Source organism: Agelaius phoeniceus, chromosome 2, assembly GCF_051311805.1.
Source record: "Agelaius phoeniceus isolate bAgePho1 chromosome 2, bAgePho1.hap1, whole genome shotgun sequence".
Lineage (NCBI taxonomy): Eukaryota > Metazoa > Chordata > Aves > Passeriformes > Icteridae > Agelaius > Agelaius phoeniceus.
In genome coordinates this window covers 91331463-91350669 of record NC_135266.1, presented here as the reverse complement: position 1 = coordinate 91350669, position 19207 = coordinate 91331463, and the positions used below count along the sequence as shown (strand labels likewise).

The 19207-nt window shown below is 36.8% G+C and overlaps 1 protein-coding gene across 3 annotated transcripts in view; it reads right to left on the bottom strand.

Moving 5' to 3' along the window:
- SPAG17 (sperm associated antigen 17) overlaps nt 1-19207 on the bottom strand; it is an 86151-nt gene that overhangs the window by 19809 nt on the left and 47135 nt on the right. For all 3 annotated transcript variants that reach the window (XR_013181015.1, XM_077174241.1, XM_077174240.1), the window contains exons 18-27: nt 18063-18142; nt 16343-16425; nt 14804-15058; nt 13444-13555; nt 12778-12903; nt 10150-10263; nt 7633-7844; nt 4813-4933; nt 2637-2992; nt 126-258 (exon numbers count right to left, since the gene is read on the bottom strand). Coding sequence is in view for 2 of the 3 variants with exons in the window: in XM_077174241.1 (XP_077030356.1) it covers nt 126-258; nt 2637-2992; nt 4813-4933; nt 7633-7844; nt 10150-10263; nt 12778-12903; nt 13444-13555; nt 14804-15058; nt 16343-16425; nt 18063-18142 (1592 nt within the window). In the remaining variant the exon portion in view is untranslated. The remainder of the gene's footprint in view (nt 1-125; nt 259-2636; nt 2993-4812; nt 4934-7632; nt 7845-10149; nt 10264-12777; nt 12904-13443; nt 13556-14803; nt 15059-16342; nt 16426-18062; nt 18143-19207) is intronic.

Sequence of the window (19207 nt, the reverse complement as noted above, 5' to 3'; positions counted from 1 at the left end):
CAGCTGAGTACAGATAAAATTGCATTTTCACATTGACAGAATTTTCAGACTAAAGAAATATGCTCTTTACTAAGTATCATCAGCCCTACTAAGTTTATATCTGTCCAAAACACAAGAAATATTACCTTTCTTTGTGCTAGTCTCAGATAAATGGTCTGATTCTGTTAAGGGAGTTTTCCTCCATATTTCATCCGTAGGTGGGGGTAGGACAGGACCAGAATCAGGGCTATTACTCACTGTGCCATCAGCAAACAGAATCTACAGAAATCAAGGACATACTAGAGGTTAAAATAAACTCAAACACCACTAGAAAGTCTTAAAAGAATGTGTCACAAATGTGATAGTCACTAGAATACTGTAGGTGATGAAGAGGAAAAAAGTAAAATCTCTCAGAATGAATACAAGAAATAAGGAAGCTATCTTGAAGAGAATTAATAGAACAGACTATTTCAGTTGGAAGGGACCTACAATGATCACCTGGTCCAACTGCCTGACCACTTCAGGGCTGACCAAGTTAAAGCATCTTGTCAATGGCATTGATCAAATGTCTCTTAAACACTGACTACCTTGGGGCATCAACCACCTTTCCAGCAAGCCTGTTCCAGTGTCTGACCACTCTTCTGCTTCCCAATGTCCAGCCCCCAGCCTGAACCTCCCATAGTGCTCCTTTGAGCCATTTCCATGTGTCCTGTCAGTGGATTCCAGCGAGAAGGGATCAGCACCTCCCTCTGCACTTCCCCTGTCAGGGAGCTGCAGAAAGCAAGGAGGCTGACCCTCAGCACCTGGCTCTCCAAAGCAGACAAGCCCAGTGCCCTCAGCCACCCCTCTCAGGATGCACCTGCTAGCCCTTCCACAAGCTTTGCTGTTCTCTGGACTCACTGCAGGACCTTCCCACCCCTCTGGAGTGGCGGTGCCCAGAGCTGCTCCCAGCACTCTGGGTGAGGCCGCAGCAGCGCTGAGCACAGCGGGTGATGGATGATCCCCCCTCTGCCCGGCTGTGCTCTGTGTTTGATGCCCCCAGGACATGGTTCCTGCCCTCTGGGCTGTGCCCTGCTGGCTCTCACTGAGCTGCTGCTGCCCCCAGCACCCCCAGGGCCCTCCCTGCAGGGCGCTCTGCAGACTCCTCTCCCAGTTTGTACATGTGCCTGGCATTACTCTGTCCCACTCTGTCGAATCCAGGAGTTGGTTTTGTTAAATTTCATCCCATTTGTCACTGCCAGAAGGAGTGCTATTTGCTGCAGTCTGTGGATCTAATTAATGGGGACTCTTCTAATTACAAAAAGGCGTTATAAAAATAAACAGTAAAGATTATTCTTTGACTAAATGGTCATAGGTTAATGACTTTTTTTGGTAGCATTGATAATGCATCTGTATTGACATATTGATCTGTGCTGAATTATTATACATGTCTATGAGTGCTGTGAATTTTTTAGACATTATGATAGTCAACAAAACAAGTTTTGGTTACTCATCAAATTATATCTGGTTTCTGGGATCCATTACGCTCATGTCTTGATATGCATGGTCTCTGTGTGTCTAGATAAACTGTAGAATTACTCCAACCATCCCTAAATTAATTTATAAATACAGTAAAATGTAGAAAAGAAATGGACAACATATAGAAACAATTCTTGAAATTGTTACTGTAAGGAATAATTTATTTCTTCTTTTTTGAATGCTTATCATATGCAATAAATTTCTGATGACTCATAGACATTAAGTTAATTCAAAGAAGGACGCACTCATAATCTTTTTAAGCAAAGACTACTGCAAAATCATTTTAGGCACATAAGATCTACATTTTTTCTCTCAGGAAATAGTATATTGTGAATATATAGGCATAGAGCAGCTATTTCTGAAATGGATATATTTCTCAGGAATCCTGGCAAAATGTTTTAACATCTAGTGTAATGAATAAATGTAAAGCACTTACACTAGGCATTGTGGTCTACTTAGACAGGAAAAAGAAATTCTGGAAATAAGGAATTATTTGACAGATTCTGAGTCAAATTAGATGACTCCTCTTTCATCTGTTTGCTAACTACATGTAGAGTCAGAGTTAAAACAAAAAGTTGCTTGTGGATTGATTATAATATTTGCAAAGATAGCTTATAGCACCTAAACTGTAACAAAATTCTACACAACAAAAATATGTGTAAACAAAGCAGGTACTGAGGAATATACAGACTTTCCCCCTGAAAATTTAGGGGAAATGTGTCTACAGGAGCTCATGTCTTTTCTGGATCCCATATGAGTGTTTGAACTGAAAAAAAATATATGAATGCTTTCATATTGCCAAAAATACTCAAAGCTGAACTAATCCACACTTCAGAAGCTTAAGTTTAGGAATGCAGTTCTCTGAACCATATTCAGCTATTACCTAATCACAAAGTTGCCTAAAACCTTTTAGTGCCTGTAATTTTCATACTTAAATCTCCCTAAGTTCTGACTCTGAACAAAGCCAAGAGTACTTTAGTCTTGACATGGTTGCATAATTCAGTATTACTTAACTCCATCATCTACAAACTGGACACTTCTCAATCTCAGTAGACAAAAACAAGTTTAAGGGTAATCACCTTCCATTTCATTGAACTGTACTAAAGTGCAGTGCTTGCAATGAATTCTACCAAACATACCTGGGTAGATCCATCCATCAGGTGCTTTATGACAGTTCCTTGACTAGTGATGACTCTTGACACCTCTTGTTCTTTTTGCCTTGCTGGAGGTGAATAAAGATGAGAGTCCTTTACCTTTTGGGGATAACTCTGTCTAACCATAATTTCCAGAGGAGGCCACTTAGCCTGTTCACTTTTGGTGTCTTCCTGCTTTATTTCACCTTCTGTAACCTGATGTTTGTCCTCTCCACTTGGCATAACCTCTTCCTTCTCTCCACCTGGCATAACCTTTTCCTTCTCTTCTTCATCTGCTTTGGCTTTACTTTCCTCTAGTGTCTCTTTCTTTGCTTCAGTGGCAGTGGCTTCACCTTTCAAATCTGAAAGCAAACTTTGAATTAGTACTGCATAGCACACATTCAAACAGTGCTACACACCCAGCACCACGATGTCAACAGAAGATGTGCAGCTTAGGTGAGACTAACCCTCCTTGGCTGAATTTGTAATCCACAGAGTAAAAGACAGACCCTGATTTCAGAGCAAAGTTCAAAACAGTCACCTACTCAGACACTCTGCATCCTCTTGTGAAGGTGGCTGTCTTTCCAAATGAAAACAAGGGGAATGTAAAGATGGATTTCTTATGGATGCTAAACTTTTGGAAGACTAACATCATGTGAGAGGAATTCCCTAACTGCCCATAAAGGTGAAAAAAACCCCTGAGTTTCACCAAGTTTGAATTTGTAGAGAAACCCAAGTAATATATTCTGTCTGCTTGAGCAAGTAAATTTCTTAGATTAAATGATGGCAGTGTTTTGAGTATGCTAAGGGGTATAATTATGATAATTTTATTGAGAGACTCCAATGAAGTGTCTGTAATTGCTCTGTTCACCTCAACTACTCAGCATTTCAAGTTATGCTTCTTGCCAAATTATGTATCTTTGAGAACACTCTCCATGTTCATTACTTCATACCAGATTAATCAGAGCACATTTACTGAGCTGTACAGATTTGTTGTACATAGGTATTAAATGACATCTGTACATGGCTGTTCTTAGAATTAACTAGACGACAACAAAATTCACATTTCTCTGATTCAAAACCTAACAGCATGACTAAAAAACCCCAAGATTTACTACAGTTTAGAACATGCAAAGATGAATCTAGCAGTGATTTTCAAAAACACTGCAGAAAATAATTATTGCAGAATATTTGTCAGGCACAGAAGCTTTAAAGTATCCATATACCCTATCAGTCTTCTAAAGGAAATCCAATGATAAGGGCAGAAAGGCTTATTCTGGGTGTTTTCTCTGTATGTACTGGATGGCATAAACCAAAGGACTTCTGTGAAATAATTCCTGTTTGAAACTGATTGCATCTTTTAGAAAAGCAACAAAACCCCCCCTGATTGTAAAACAACCAGCAGCAGGGACTCCATCACAGCCTTGGTTAGTTTTGTTAATCATTCTTACCATTTATGAGTGTAACATTTTTACCAAATGAGTATAACTTAAACCTAGTACAAAGTCCTAGTTTTCAGTTTCAAGCCCCTGAAAATTGTAATAACTTTGTATACTGTGTTTACCAGCTATCACCAAAATTCTGTTTTCTTGTACTTCCAGGCTGGCACTAGTCACTCCTTTGACCTTTTCTTTTGTGCTTTAATGGAGTTCTCTGGTGAAATGAGCTCATTATAAGATACATCTTCTGATGCTTTAATCATTCTAGCCATTCTTCCCTGAATCTTTCAAATTATTAACATTTTGTCTTGGGGACTTAAGTACATATGCTTTCAAAGGAAGTGCAGACATGGGTAATGTAACCATCTTCCTGCTATCACTCAAGATTCCTCTATATATATGTATTTACTTATTGAATTTGCTTGTTTTTCTTTAGTATTCCAATCTATGTACATATTCAAATAATTATCCAACATGACTGCCAAGGGCTTTTTAGGGTTGCTACTTCCTTCCCCTCAATCTTTTATGTTCAACAACTTGTGATTCTAGATTTCATATTTGTTTGAATAAAATCATATTATTCACGTTGCAAATACTATGAAATAGACATTATGACAGACTTAGCATTCTGACATATTGAAAACATTAGAGTTACATCTAAACCCATCAATGAAGAAATAATTTTCTTCTGTAGTCTTAGCTTCTCTGAAATTCCTTACTTTGCAGTGTCTCAGAAAACTAACCTTGAAACCTTTCACCGAGGAAAGTTAATACAAGTCCGTTGGGACAGGAGACATTCAAACTCGGAAAAGCAGGAGCATCTGACACCTCTTGTGCTTGGGGAACTGGTTCTTGCATTTCCATCTACAGAATGAAAAATTAATTAGGTTCTAGTCCACATTTTAAAATAATAAAGAAAAAATGAGAGTACAGATTTAGTCTATATAGATTCCATTTTAACAGTGGTTTGTTTTTTTTTTAGTGCTGTGGTTCATATAGTGTGGTTCATATAGTGTGGTTCATATGATGTGGTTCATATAGTGGTTCATATTTACCATTTTCAGAGTTTATGGATTCAGAAGTGGAAATATTAGTTATTTTCTTTGATTATGCTATCTTTCATTCACCTTGAAGAATCCCCTCAAAAACCTATGTAACAATGGACTACACTATGCCAGTAGTCATAAGACGAAAAAGTTTTGGGTAGCAGACATAGGTAACAGAGAGAACTTGTCCTGGTATTATTCCATATTCTTGCTTTTTAGGAAGAGAAATACAGGGGGGAAATGGCAGATGTTTTGCCATCTGTTTTTCAACATAAAAGATGCTGTATATTTTACAGTTAATTTACATAATATTACTGGTAATTAAGGCTACTCTCAATACTCTAAGATTGTAGTCACAGCATCATGAGGTAGAAGTCACAGAATAGGGCAGAAGTAACCCTCAGTTGTCATCTACTGCTCCCTGTCTAATGGTGAAAAAACAATAATCAAGTATAACTATACCGTTAGCAAAAAATTCTAATGTAAGGTATTCTAAAAATTTTCAGGGCTGGAGGTTTCCTGGTAAACTGTTCCAGGGCTTTACCTTGCTTAGCCTTACTGACATTTTCCCAGAGACTGACTTGAATCACTACTGCAGAAAATCAGTTTACTTCTAAATACCTCTGATGATACAAGCTCACATAATAGATGATGGTTATTTTTAGGTCTTTACAGAAGGCTATTCTGTCTCTCAACTCAAGATCAAAGAAGCCCAAACTAATTATTTTAAATCTTTCCCACTGGTTAAGTTTTCAAGACCTGTCATCTTTCTTCATGCTTTCCTTAAAACTTTCAGAGTGGGCTCATGTTTTTCTTGAAGGGCAGTATCCACAACTGGACACAATACTCCGACTGAGACTCTACCTGCCCTAAAAGAACACTAACTTCACATATTTAGCAGGCTATACTCCTCTGTATTTACATCTCAGTGGTCTTTGCCCTTCTCACAGGAAGATGGCATTGTTGACTTACGGATAGCTTCTGATCCATGACAATTCTCAGACCTTTCTCTATAGAGCTGTTACTGACACAATTGTTATCCATTCTGTAGATATATACAGATTATTTATATGTAATTGTAGAACCTACCTCTTACTCCTACTGAATTGCATCCTATTTTACAGACCATGTCCACCTGAATTTGTCAAGTCTGATTTGGATTCTAATCCCATTCTCCAAAATACTTGCAGACTCAAACAGACAGGTGCTGTATGCACTAATATGGATACTCTCTATGCAAAGTAATTCCAAACCAAGTAGTTAAAAACCTTTTGGTTTAGAAGTCATCCTGACAGATTTTTAAATATAGGGCTATTTTTCGGTAGGGTTCTTTTGTGCCATACAATTGCTGTATGTTATGCTGAGTGCTGTTTGGCAACTCCCTACACCACATTCCGTGATGAAATTAGGTAAGGAGCCCTTTTTGTGGATTTGCACAGAATCTGTTTTGCAACAACAGCCACAGTGTCACTTCAACCACAAGGTACTAAAAACTACTTCAGAAGAGAAATTCAGAATTCAAAAGATTTCCAAAAGATTTCCAAAGATTCATTCATACTTTCCAAAGACTTGTACCATGATAGAAGTGCTTCAGTTAAAGGCTAAAGTAACTTCCTCAAATTGCTAGTCCCTGGCTTGTTACGAGCTTAAAAGACCAAATTACAGAGCAAGGTACTGCAAACCTGTCTTCACTAAATTGCTGGTTGGTTAGACTCTTGAATATGGGTTTTGGAAAGCTCAAAGAAATTCTACTTGGTTCAACTAAAAATTTAGCAGTTCTTTTAACTGAGGTATTAATAATCATAGAATGGTTCAGGTTGGAAGGAACCTTAAAGATTGTTGAGATTCAACCCCCTTCCATGGACACAGACAGTATCCACTAGACCAGGGTGCTCAAAGCCCCATCCAACCTGGCCTTCAACACTTCCAAGGATGGGGCATCCACAGCTTCTCTGGGCATCTGTTCCAGTGCCTCAATCACCTTCACAGTAAAGAATTTCTCCCTAATATTAAATCTTAATCTTTCAGTTTAAAGCCATTTCCCCTTGTCCTGTCACTACAACCTCTGGTAAAAAGTCCCCCTCCAGCTCTCTTGTAGCCTCACTTATGTACTGGAAGGCATGCTCTAAGGTCTTCCTGCAGCGCTCTCTTCTCCAGGCTGGACAACCCCAATGGTTTCAGTTTGTCTTTGCAGGGAAGGTGCTCCAGCCCCCTGATCACCTGCAGTGTAACAGCTGTAACTGTAAAGCCAAAATTGACAAAAGAATTTGTCATGGGCCATGGCAGACTCACTGCTTTACATCACCATAAAGACTAAGTTCATTAACAGCTGCCAATATGTACATATGAGAACAACTGAAAGAGTAAAACACATCCTTAACAGCACCACAAATTGTTAGGAATTTGTAAAGGCACAGCTCAAAGCCCTCTGAGAAGAATATACGTTCCTTTTACAGAAATTCATGCCTTTGAATTTTTGTTTTGTTTCTTTGGATTGGATATTGTCTCTTCTCTCACCTTTTGTTCTTCTTTCTGTACCACGTTATCAGGTGGTGAAGGGGCTAATTTGCGACGGTTTACTTTGGTAGAAGCTTTTCCTGATTTTCCTCTGTCAAACTTATCTTTTTTTCCTGGAGCTGGTGTAATAGCAGAAACTGTTGGAATTACCGTCGGAAGATGAACAGAAGGGATGTTCAGAATTCTCGCTAAGACAAGACCTGTTTCATCATCTAAGGAAGGAAAAGCAAGATTTTCAATGTAATTAAGCTTCATAAATGTAGATGCCCACATTTTATTTTTTAAAAAGATTTTGTACACTGAATTTTACCTTAGAAATAATAACCTCAGTAGGGGAGTTTGTAATTTCAGATAGAGGGATTATATACATAAGAGTATTTAGAAAATCTTTTCACACACTGACAACTTATTAGCCTAAAAGACATCTTGAAACCATTGCTTCCCACAAGTTGTCACTTGGTTGTCACCTCAAAAATAAAAAAAATATAATTTTAAAATTATTTTTTACTTCCAGAATACTTAAAAGTGGAGACATTCTGAATCTAGTATCTGTGTTCTGCTTTATCATGGACTGATCCAGCACAGACAGACTTGACAAATTTTGTACTACATATGTCTATTTTGCTATAATTCATCAGAAAGATTCTAATGATCTAGACTTGATAAGACTCTTGCAATTCTTCAAGACAAGCATTAGGACAGCCTTCTAGGCATGTCAACAGGAAGGAGTCATGTTATCTTTCAAAACAATTTCTTGAAAATAACACAAATTTACATTTTCTGTAATTATTTCAACAAACTGACACTTCACTTTCATAGAAATTTCACCCATGCTTTTATTTTGGTTGCCCCCCAAAATAAGAACATGGTGTCTGAGGGTAACAACGGAAAAGAGTGGATTGTCAAGACTGAGATAAAGTGCCTTTAGAAATCTTGAGAGAGGTGTAAAATTCCAGATAAACACATTCACATGTCTAGGACTTGTAGTTGTACTCTCATGATTTTGTCAAAATATAAAGAGCAAGTGCAGAGGTTCTATAGTATCCAGAATCAAAAGCCCTGCAGGTACACAAGCAGTCCCAGATTCATAAAGAGACAAGGAGATTATTTCTAACAAAAATCTAAGGTGATTGGAAATTAACCTTTGATAATGCTGGAGAAAACAAAGAATAATTCAAAACTTGAAGAAATATTAACATCTGCCCCCCAAAAGAAAAAAAAGTTGCATAAAGCTAAAAAACAACTTGAGACCTTTTGTCACCTTAGCCTCCCTAAAAGGAAGATGAAATAGATAAAGTATGAAAAACAGTAAGAAAAACGTGAATTAGAGAGTTTCCAGAAACTTTTACTGGGAAAAAGTGTAATTTGCACACAATTTAACTGATCAGTGGAGAGAAACTGCAGATTTCATGGTATACCATTCTGCATTAGGGATGGATGGCATATGAGAATCATCTAAGGGATTATTTCTGGTCAGAATTATTCTGAGCACTTGGAATACAAAGACCCATGGGGGTTTGGCATAAGCAATGATCATAGAAAAACTGCAAGCAATGAAAGAATGCCAGTCAGCAGCACTCTAAAGCTCAATGTGGCAAGGATTATTCTAATGCAGAATAGGATAATTATGGTGAATGTGAAAAAACCTAAACATCACAGCTGACATGTAGGTGTTTAATCAGACATTTCTCTCTTTTATGCCAAAATCCAAGTTTTTGCAGGCCACTATTGTAAATGCTCTTTTGACCCAAGTCTAAACAGTCTATTTTTTTAGTAATTAATTTGTAAAATATATTTGAACAATTAAAACTGAGTGTAGAGTTGAATGGTTTACCACAGTCCACACAAAGATGCATTCAATTAAATGTTTTCATATTTTAAGAGCTGAAAAATGCTGGAATTATTTTCTGATCAGAGAAGGGTTTCACTTTTATCCATAAGATGGTTTCAGTGGCCTTCAAACGTAATGGAAACAAAAAGCTCTTGGTAAAAGCAGACACTGTTTTCACTGTGGTTTTCTGAAGCAATTGCTTCCAGTTGGTGAATGTGTTTATTGAAAGACTGAGATAAATCCCTCATTATGTCTGCACAACTGTAACCTAAAGTCCAACTCCTAAAGTAAAATGAAAGTTCCATAATCACCTATATAAGTTTACCAAAATATTATTTCTTGGAAAACCAAGAAGACTCCTCAGAAAATCACATTTTCTTTGGCTCAAATTAATTGGCTGATTTTGCTGGGCTACTTAATAACAATACTTGCACTGCTCTGTTTTCACAGTAAGCAGAAAAACTTGGAGACCTCCCTCCATTTTGAAAATTGAATCATAGAATATTCTTGACAATGTAATCTCATTTTGAGCCTTGCTGAAAATTCTCTACCATGTAGTAACAGCTGCTGAGAAAGGAAGAATTGCATGCAACAAATTATTGGTTAAGGAGTCTATGAAGGGGAAGAAAAAGGAAAAAAATTCCCCCTATGGTTCTCAAATATCCTCTTCTATTTGCTTACTTTACCTGCTGCCTCCCCGGTAGGTCCATAATAGCTCAGGGACAGCTGGATTCCATTTTCCAAGGTGGCTGAAAAAGATCCAAACTTGCTCACAGCTTTCTTTTTATTTTTCAATTCTTCTAAAAAAAAAAAAAAATTAATTTTAAGGACAGCAACACATATCAGAACCACCTGACCTGTAAACCAATGGCTGGTGTGAGAAGTGGAACCTTAGTGAGGATGACTAAACTAAATAGACTAAATAGAGCAGGGAAAACCAACATTCCATTCTTAGGGTACAATATAATAGTTGGTTTTGTGCAATACACCTGTGGTTTTTTATCCAGAAATAGCATTCTAATTAGTTAGGTGTGTAAAAACAGGTTTAATAGCAACAACTAATGTAAAGTCTTATGGAATTTAAGCAGCAGAAGGACCCACTTCTGGAGTTATGGATCCTTGTTTCTTGGCTGATAAGAATGTTAAACTGCCCATTTCTATTACATGTGTGGCCTATGCGCTAATAAAAATCACTGTCCCTCACATGTCACCCACACTGTCCCTCCTCAGGGACAGGACCTGAACTTCAATTATCCCTGAGGGTCCCTTCCCTTCCCTCAGGATATTCTATGATTCTATGTGTGTACTTTAAGGAGAAAGTAAAAGAAAGGACAAAAAAATTAGTGAAATTAGATTGAAAGACAGGTCTAGGATTTGTAAAAGTGGATCAGGAGTCAAACTCACATAAAGGGGTAGATCAAGGTGTCATGTGATGAATATGTCATGGTGAAAACCACATGAACTAGGCAAGATACACCTCCCAGACACTGGGCCCTACCTTGCCTCTACTTCAGCTGCTGCTGCCTTAAAGAAATGTTCTATTGGTAAGAGAAAAACTTGGGATTTCCCATATGGGGAACATATGGGAAATATGTTAAAATGGTGAGGAATAGCAGAGAAGACTACAAAAGCAGGTTAAGGCAGGCCAAGCTATCTCCCAAACTCGTCAACATGCAACACATCCTGAGACCTTTTCTGCTCCTATTTCTTGTCTGTCATTGCAATGCTTATTGCTGAACACCACCTGTAGGAAGATGTTTTGGAATTTTGACTGCTTTACACATTTACCATTGTACCATACAGCCACTGTCAAGTATCAGAGTGGATTGATTCTTGTCTTCCCTACTGCCTTTCTATAAGGTGCTCCTATTTACAAGGGAGGAAAGCCTTGCACTTGTGTCCAGTGAGTACAACTTGTCTCAGACACTCACACGCTGGTGATGCCAGTATTGTCTGGCAGACCCCACAATGATACAGATCAGCTGTCAGAAGTGCAGACAAAAAAAATCTTTTCTGTAGAAGGGAGGCAAATTTTGTATTAAGACAACCTACAATTACATTGCTGGTAAGCCAAGGGGAGAAGCAAGAGCAGGATGCTTTCTAACACTTGTGAGAAACAACTGCTCACTTTGAAAATTTTAAAAGGTTTAATAAACCTTAACAAAAATACAACAAAAGGACTACATAAGGAAAAAGCTGCAGTGATGGAAACTGCCCCTCATGCATACCACATGGCTGGTTCATCTTCAAGATGGATGCTCAGTCTTTTATACCCCTGGGGGTTGCATCAGCCAGCCCTGGCCCCTCCCAAAGTCTTAGACAGCTCTTCTTTGCCATTTATTGGTGGAGACTGCTTTCTTGTACCTTGATTGGAGGTCAGGTGTTGCCCTGCTGCACCCCCTAAGCAACCCCCTAAGCTTTTCCATTCCCAACTGCCCCAGGTAAGGGGCACCTGTGCACGCCTCCTTTTTACCTGTCCTAGACAGACCCGGCTGTCTGATGGTCACAATACAGGGGTGGGGGGAAAGGGAACTATGGGGAGAACAGAGGGCATCTAAACTATAATAACATAACTATACAGCACTAAAGCTTTTCTTAATATTTACACAATAGTCGTCCCTTATTTGAGAGAGCCAATCATCTCATTATACATCTATAACACACTGATGAAGAGGAAAAGAGCTAAAATGTATAAGTTATCCTTTTTCAATACTCTTCAGTTTGGTGACAGGAATTCCATTATGGTTTTGGCAAACATATACACAAATTATTACAAACTGTCTTGCTTCTTGGAAACACACTCGCCTGTGTTCAGAAAAGATTTGGATTCAATGCTTTCTGAGTATGAACAATATATCAACCAACAGCAGAAGTTGCTGGATTGCAGAAAGATCTGTTTTCAAAGCAAAGGTCTTGAGGCAATAATGCTATGGTCATCTGACCCACAAAAGGAGGTTCACATCAAAAGGGGAAATCGTCCCTTTCATTGTGACTTTGGTCACCAAGTCACAATGGTTTTAAGATCCAAATGAGTCCTCCACTAAAGAAGAAAACTATTTTCTTAAGGAATGGTGATTTCTTTGATTTAGAAGAGAGACTGGTTTGCACATGTTGACCTGCACTTCTTGCTAAGACCTCTTTATGCAGTGCTTCAGTCAGCCAACTGGATTTTTAGTTTATTTTATGGAACACTGACTTTTCTTACTCTCTGCCAATAGTAACAATATATTTTCTGTTAGTTGGTAAGTTTTGCATCCCATTATTAAATACATCAAACTATTAATTCTTTATATCAGTGACATCAATCCACCGACCTGATGTAACTTGCTGTTCTTCATTAATTTCTTGCTCTTCAGCTTCTTTGAAGTTCTCCTTGGGGTCTGTGACATGAACGAAGAAATTGTGCTTGTCTTTCATTACTTTCACCTTTATCAAAGTTTCTGTAAAGCAATAGAATACTATTATTGCTTCCACCAGGCTTCAGAACTTACTTGCACCCAAATAAATGGTGCACCTGCTACTTTGAGCAAAGCACTCAAAAAAAGAAAATTAATAACTGGACTGAATCATGTAGTAGAAAACCAAGGTGACAAAATTAAGGTTATCTGAGTTTAGACTAAATATATTACAAACTTTCTGATAATTAAATCTGAGAGTCTGCAGAAGACTCTGTGGCTTAGCTATATTGCATTTGACTGGAAAAATAATTTGAACATCCTGGAAATATGATGCATCAGTTGCCATTGAAAAAAATAAATATGAACTGATTTTTCTGCATTTTTAGTTTTCTGGTACTTCATTTATCTATCAACTGTTAACATATTACAGGTAACTGTAAAGATTAATGATGATAGAGCCTAATATGGAATTTCTTTAACTGAATTTTTACTGCTGAGACATGATAAAGCATTTATGGATTAAGAAATTATTCCATTATTTAGCACTGAGTCAAAGCAAAGCATAAAGAAAAAAAGAATCACTTTTTACAAACTCTATCTTCTCTACTTGAATCTGTCCTCCATCGGATGGGAAAAGATATTGATTGGTTCCTGATACTTGAATGATATCCTCCCCTGTGTTGTAGCCATGAAACTGGAAAAGACAAGTTTCAAATTATCTGTAAATGAGAAAGGCAGTACACATGAAAGAGGTAAATGAAGGACAGACCACAAGGATCACACTGTACTGCTCAACATCTTTTGCTTAGCTATTAAACCAATATAAAAAAACCTTTAGCAAATATCTAGCATGCTATAGTCATATCCAAATAATTTCCCAGTTACTAACTGATGTAACTTGTTACATGTGAAAACCATAATGGAAACTGAAGAGTAGCAAGGAGACCGGTGAGTTAACATACAGTGTGAGAGAAAGAGAAGTTCTGATCAAGTACAATGCCATGGGATCACATAAAGGTCAGGTAAAGATTCAGCTTTCTACCCTCTAGGTTTTGGAATTTAGACACTGTAAATCTAATTAGATTGCTATGCCTTCCAGAGTGCTACAAGATGGAAAAAATTACGTGACTGTATTCAAATAAGTCCAGACTGAAATGCCATCTATTTCTAAGTTTAAAGTCTGTATTTAAGCAAATTTAGAGGGAATTACATTGATGTGTGCAAGTTTTGGATGCAAGATAGACTCTACAAATATAAGGTGGTGCAAGCTGCTGAAAAACTGAACAAAACTAGTGAAGAGCTCCCTCTGTTAGTGCAACAGGCAGAAAAAGGAGAGCTGCTGTGTCCATTGAACTGTCTAGACACGAGTTCCTGGGATTGCTAGGGACATGAAGCACAATTACAGTTTAGATTTCATGTGCCTTAATCTCCAAGAGTGAGCTGAGCTCTACATTTCCTGTTGCACACATGCCAATGGAGTTGCTTTATGAAATATGGGAAAAATATGTATTTTAGATTAGGGCACTTCACAAATATGAATTTTGAAAGAGGAAATGTAAGAAATGGTGATTTCCAGTGTAGGCAGTCAAAATTTCAACTAGGTCTAGTAGTTCCTTACTATGGAAGATGGGACAACTTCTTATGTTCCCCTTTCCTATCCTCTCCCAGAAAAATCTCACATGATCAACTTACGTTTTTGCTCATGTCATATTACACAAAAAAAAAATTAAATAATCTGGTGTAAGATAATGTTGAACATCAAGAACTGCTTTTTAAAACTTTTAGAAAAGGATCTGCTGCTTAAACAACAGAGGTAACAAGACCCAGTTAGGCTTAATTTGCCCTGAACTCAAATTTCACAATAGATAATAGCTCTGCTGTAATCTTGACTCTGTATATAGTTAACACTTTTCTAATGTGGTATAATAATAAAACTCCTTACCTTATAAACTTTCTCAGAACATGTTTCTGGAATGCTATGATCCTCCTCAAGTTCTGCGGCTTTTGCTGACTCATTTTGATACTTGTCTTCCGAAGGCCTTCTGTTTGATCCTTTACTTCCTTTTTTACTTCCTTCTTTACTTCCTTTTAAATCCTGGCTTTTCCTTTTGGTTTGCAATTTTTCTTCCTTTTCTTGTTCTTCTTCCTTTTCTTTTTCTTCTTCCTCTCGTAATCGGTCCTGCTCAATCTTCCAAGCCTGCATTCAATATTAGGAATTAAACAGACTGTGTTTATCTTTGTACTACAAGATATTTCATATATGCATGCTGAAAATAGTAGAAGCAAACAAAACCAAAGGAATCAAAGTTCTAAGCTAAAACACATTACCAAACGTGTCAAAAGTCTCACAATATCACACACCAAATTTTGGATAAAATTAGTGATTCACTCAATCTACAACAGCAGCCATTGTTGACCACAGGAAATGAATCAGGTGATTATTCATATCTTACACAATCAGTCACAGGAGAATGATTTTGTTGAATACTTTTCCACAACATTTACCACCACACCACAATGCATCATTGGTATTAGTTTATTCTCCAAATGCAACTGTGAGATAAAATGATTTTATTTTTTTACAGAAAGAGGAATGACTTGTCAATGCCAAAATTATCAGTTGGCATTAGAAAGACATTTGAGATTTTCTGGAGTATTTAGGGTTTTGTAGCACTTTGTGGTCTAAACATATTGAAGGAGAAGTGTTTCTTGGGAAGAAAGGGCAAGCATGGAGAGTTACAAGTCAGGCATTAGCCTCGATTGAGCTGTGACAGTTAACCTCATTTCCTCTCTATATTCCATATCAGGACTTGAATTGCACAGCATTATACACTGTGAGGAAGATGAGACATAACATGTCTGTGAAGAGTCAAAAAAAAGAAGGAGAATACAATATCAATAAAAATAGATTTGTGCAGAATAATGGATAGTACCAATGCTATGACCAAAACAACTGAATGCTTAATCCCTGCCTCAGCCAGAAATTTATTGTGTAAAGCTGGGCAAGTCAATTAATCTGCAGTGAATTTTCATAGATCCATCAATAAAATGGGATTCTCTGACATAAGGGAACCCTGAGGTACCATATTGACATTCCCTAATTTCAAAGAGCTGTAGACAGTGAAGGTACAGTTGGGTACACAAGTATTTCCATGAATCTGGATTTTATCTTTTCATACCTTTAAAATCAGAAAACTTCAGTGACTAGTAGGATATTCATAACTTTCACTTTGTAGTATTGCAATTTTAAATTACTTTGGAATGCCTAGTCTAACTTCAAATAGTCTTCTCTTAAGAAAACAACATAACATGACTCACAATCATTAAGGAATAAATTAAAGAAAATAACATATACAAAAAATAAAAAAGAGCAGAAAGACTAAGACGATTCAGTCAAGCCCATGTACAGAACAAAGGCTTACCTTTCTAAGAAAGCAGTGCTATCTACTCCATTTCAGAAACATAAATATTTTTGCCTCACCTTTAGAGAATCTTCTCTGATAATGGGACTTTCTTCATTCTTGGATTGAGACTCTATTACATTCTCAAGTTCAGTCGTGCTGCCTTTTAAAAGTGAAAGGGACAATAAGCAAGGTTATAAATACAGGAAAATAAAATAATTTTTAAAAATGGGGAAAAAAAGATGCGCAAGTAAATAAGGACGTATATTTAAAAATAGGAAAAGCATAATAATACAATAAAGCAAACCTTAAATATATTTAGAAATAAAATAGGAAGTCTGTTTAGGTTAGAAGAAACTTGAATCTCATAACTGGGGACCAAATACAGTAAATAATATATCAACAATTAGTGTAAAAACTGGCTCTCTGCTTCTTGCTATTGAAGGCTTTGCTCTGGCAGCATTTGTTTGCTTTTAAGTGAGCCAGAACAAGCTCAACACCAGAGTCATAGATGTTACAACCTTTCAGGACAAAAAATCCCAAATAAATGCTGTTTGAATATTCAAACCTTCACTAAAGAAACACTCACCATATCCTTCATTTACTATTACAGCTTTATAGCATCTATGACTTAATGAAAAGAGTATCTTCTATAAGTGTATTTTATACTATGTTTGGATACCCCATATTTACCTTCTAGAAAAGGTAATTTAAACTCAATTAAATTAACACTATCAGAAACTTCTAGTTATATTACTTTATATGATAAAGTAGAAATTGCAGTGTCAGTGAAATTGAAAACACCCAAGAACACTGTTGCCCATCTGTGTGTTCCAGCTAGAGGTGATTATGTCCTTTCAGCAAGTACTCTATGAATCAAAACTGTCATGAAGCACCACATGGGCAAGATTCAGTCTAGCTCCTGTGACAGCTAGATATGTACAAATTATGACTTAGTAGTCATAACTGTACTTTTAGTTTCCAAACTATAATCAGAGGTGTTAACTGAGTTGAGTAGTAATGTTTCTATTTTTGTAAATGCTAACTGCTAGTCCTGGGAGGTTTCAAAGTGCATTCTCAAGAAAGGTAAAAAAGCAAAGGTTAAGCATAAACAAATCATTGTTAATACCATTTAAATACACAAGTAGAAAATTTTGACAGAAGTTCTTTTTTGTCAATAGGGGTTTTCAGATTCTGCTGCCTGCTGAGCAGTTATTGTATGAACTGCTTACAATTTTCACTACCCAAAATGTTGCTTGTAATTCAAGTTTGCTCTGCAGTCTTGTCAATTCAAGTTTCCAGTTTTAGCTTCTAGCTTCTGACTTCCAGCTTTTATCCTGCCCTTTAAAAAGGAATTTTCCTGAACCATGTTGCCAGCTTTAACTACTGCTCACCTCTTCATATGTTCAGTCATCTGAACAGATACAAATTTGTATGTAATCCTTAATCTCATTAGATAAGCACAGATATTGAAAATGTAAATTGATACTAAAGCTGTCAGTTTTCAGAACAGAGAAAGATGCGAATATATAAATATATATATTTAATTCATTCCAAAACATGTTTATGCCTATATAGGTGTCAAAACAGTGTCATTCTATGAAAAAACATATGCAATTCTGCTCTGAAAAAATCTGTGTCTCAGCACTTAGAGTGAAAAATTCACTTCCTAGAATTCAATAAAAAGATACCCACTTTTGGCTTTCTTAATAAAGCCAGGTTTTTTTGACAGTACTGGGAGACAGTCTTAGAGGGCTTCTGCCATGGCTTTTTCTAATTTAAAAGACTCTATTTCCTTACCCATCTTCTCTTTTTGGTATTTAGCTTCTTCCTCTTTCACCCAGTCTTCAATTAAGTTGGCCACCAGCTCAAGATAGTTCCTGAAAAGCAGAATATTCCTCTATATAATATAATATAATACAGTATTCACTAATGTGATTTCAAGTCAAACGAGACCACCTGGCTTCTCAGTTTCTTATGGAAGTATTATTCTATAATCTTTGAGACAAGACTTGTATTTGAAAGGATTTCTCTCAGTTTTTTAGGAACTAGTACTTTTGCTTGTTTGGTATTTGCTTAGTACATGTTACACTTGCAATTCTGGTTATCCTTTCTGCAAAGAAATGTAAGAAACTTCTCTGCCAAAGAACACCTGCTAAAGAAAAATCGGAAATCAGAAAACTTAAAGACGTTCAGTTCCAAAAGGTACAGACTCATTCTCATCCTCACTGTTTTACCACTGAATAACTTATTTTCTTAGCTGCTTTTGATTGATGTTGATTTTTAAAATATGCTTTACTTGTTTATTCAGAAACTGAAGTACTATTGTATATAATGCAAGCTCTTCTTTATCTGTGTGACAAGAAAAGTGTTTGGAAATTGTCATCCAAATCCAGATGAGAGAATCAGTGTACCATAGCCTGCCATGAATTAAGAATATTCACAAGTCACAATTAATTTGAAGTGAGAACTGGAAGACAAACTGATCCAGAGTTTGCTGCTGGCATCTGAAGTTGCATTGTCTCATCTTCCAAAGGTGTCTGAAATGACTGCTAAAGTAGCTCACTGTAAACAATTGCTTTCAAGAAAGGAGGAAGCCTGGGAAACTTATATGCAACTGCCACTCAACCCCTCATTTGGAGTTTTATCAAAATACTTGAAAGTAAAATTCTTCATGTGTACAAAATTGAAAGGAGCTTTTGAAGAATGCATTAGATTCAGTTGCTGAGTATATATAATAACTTGATGATATTTTGTATTTATAAGTTCAAGATGATTCAATTGTATTCAAAAACTCTTTGTGTAGTAGAGGCTTTTGGGTATGAACATGCAGACAATACAATCAATTCTGGACCTCATATCAATTTTAAAGTTCTTATTGCAGCAGTCTGTCCAAGAGTAGGTCATGCACACAGGCTGTAATACACAGTTCAGGTACAGCTTCA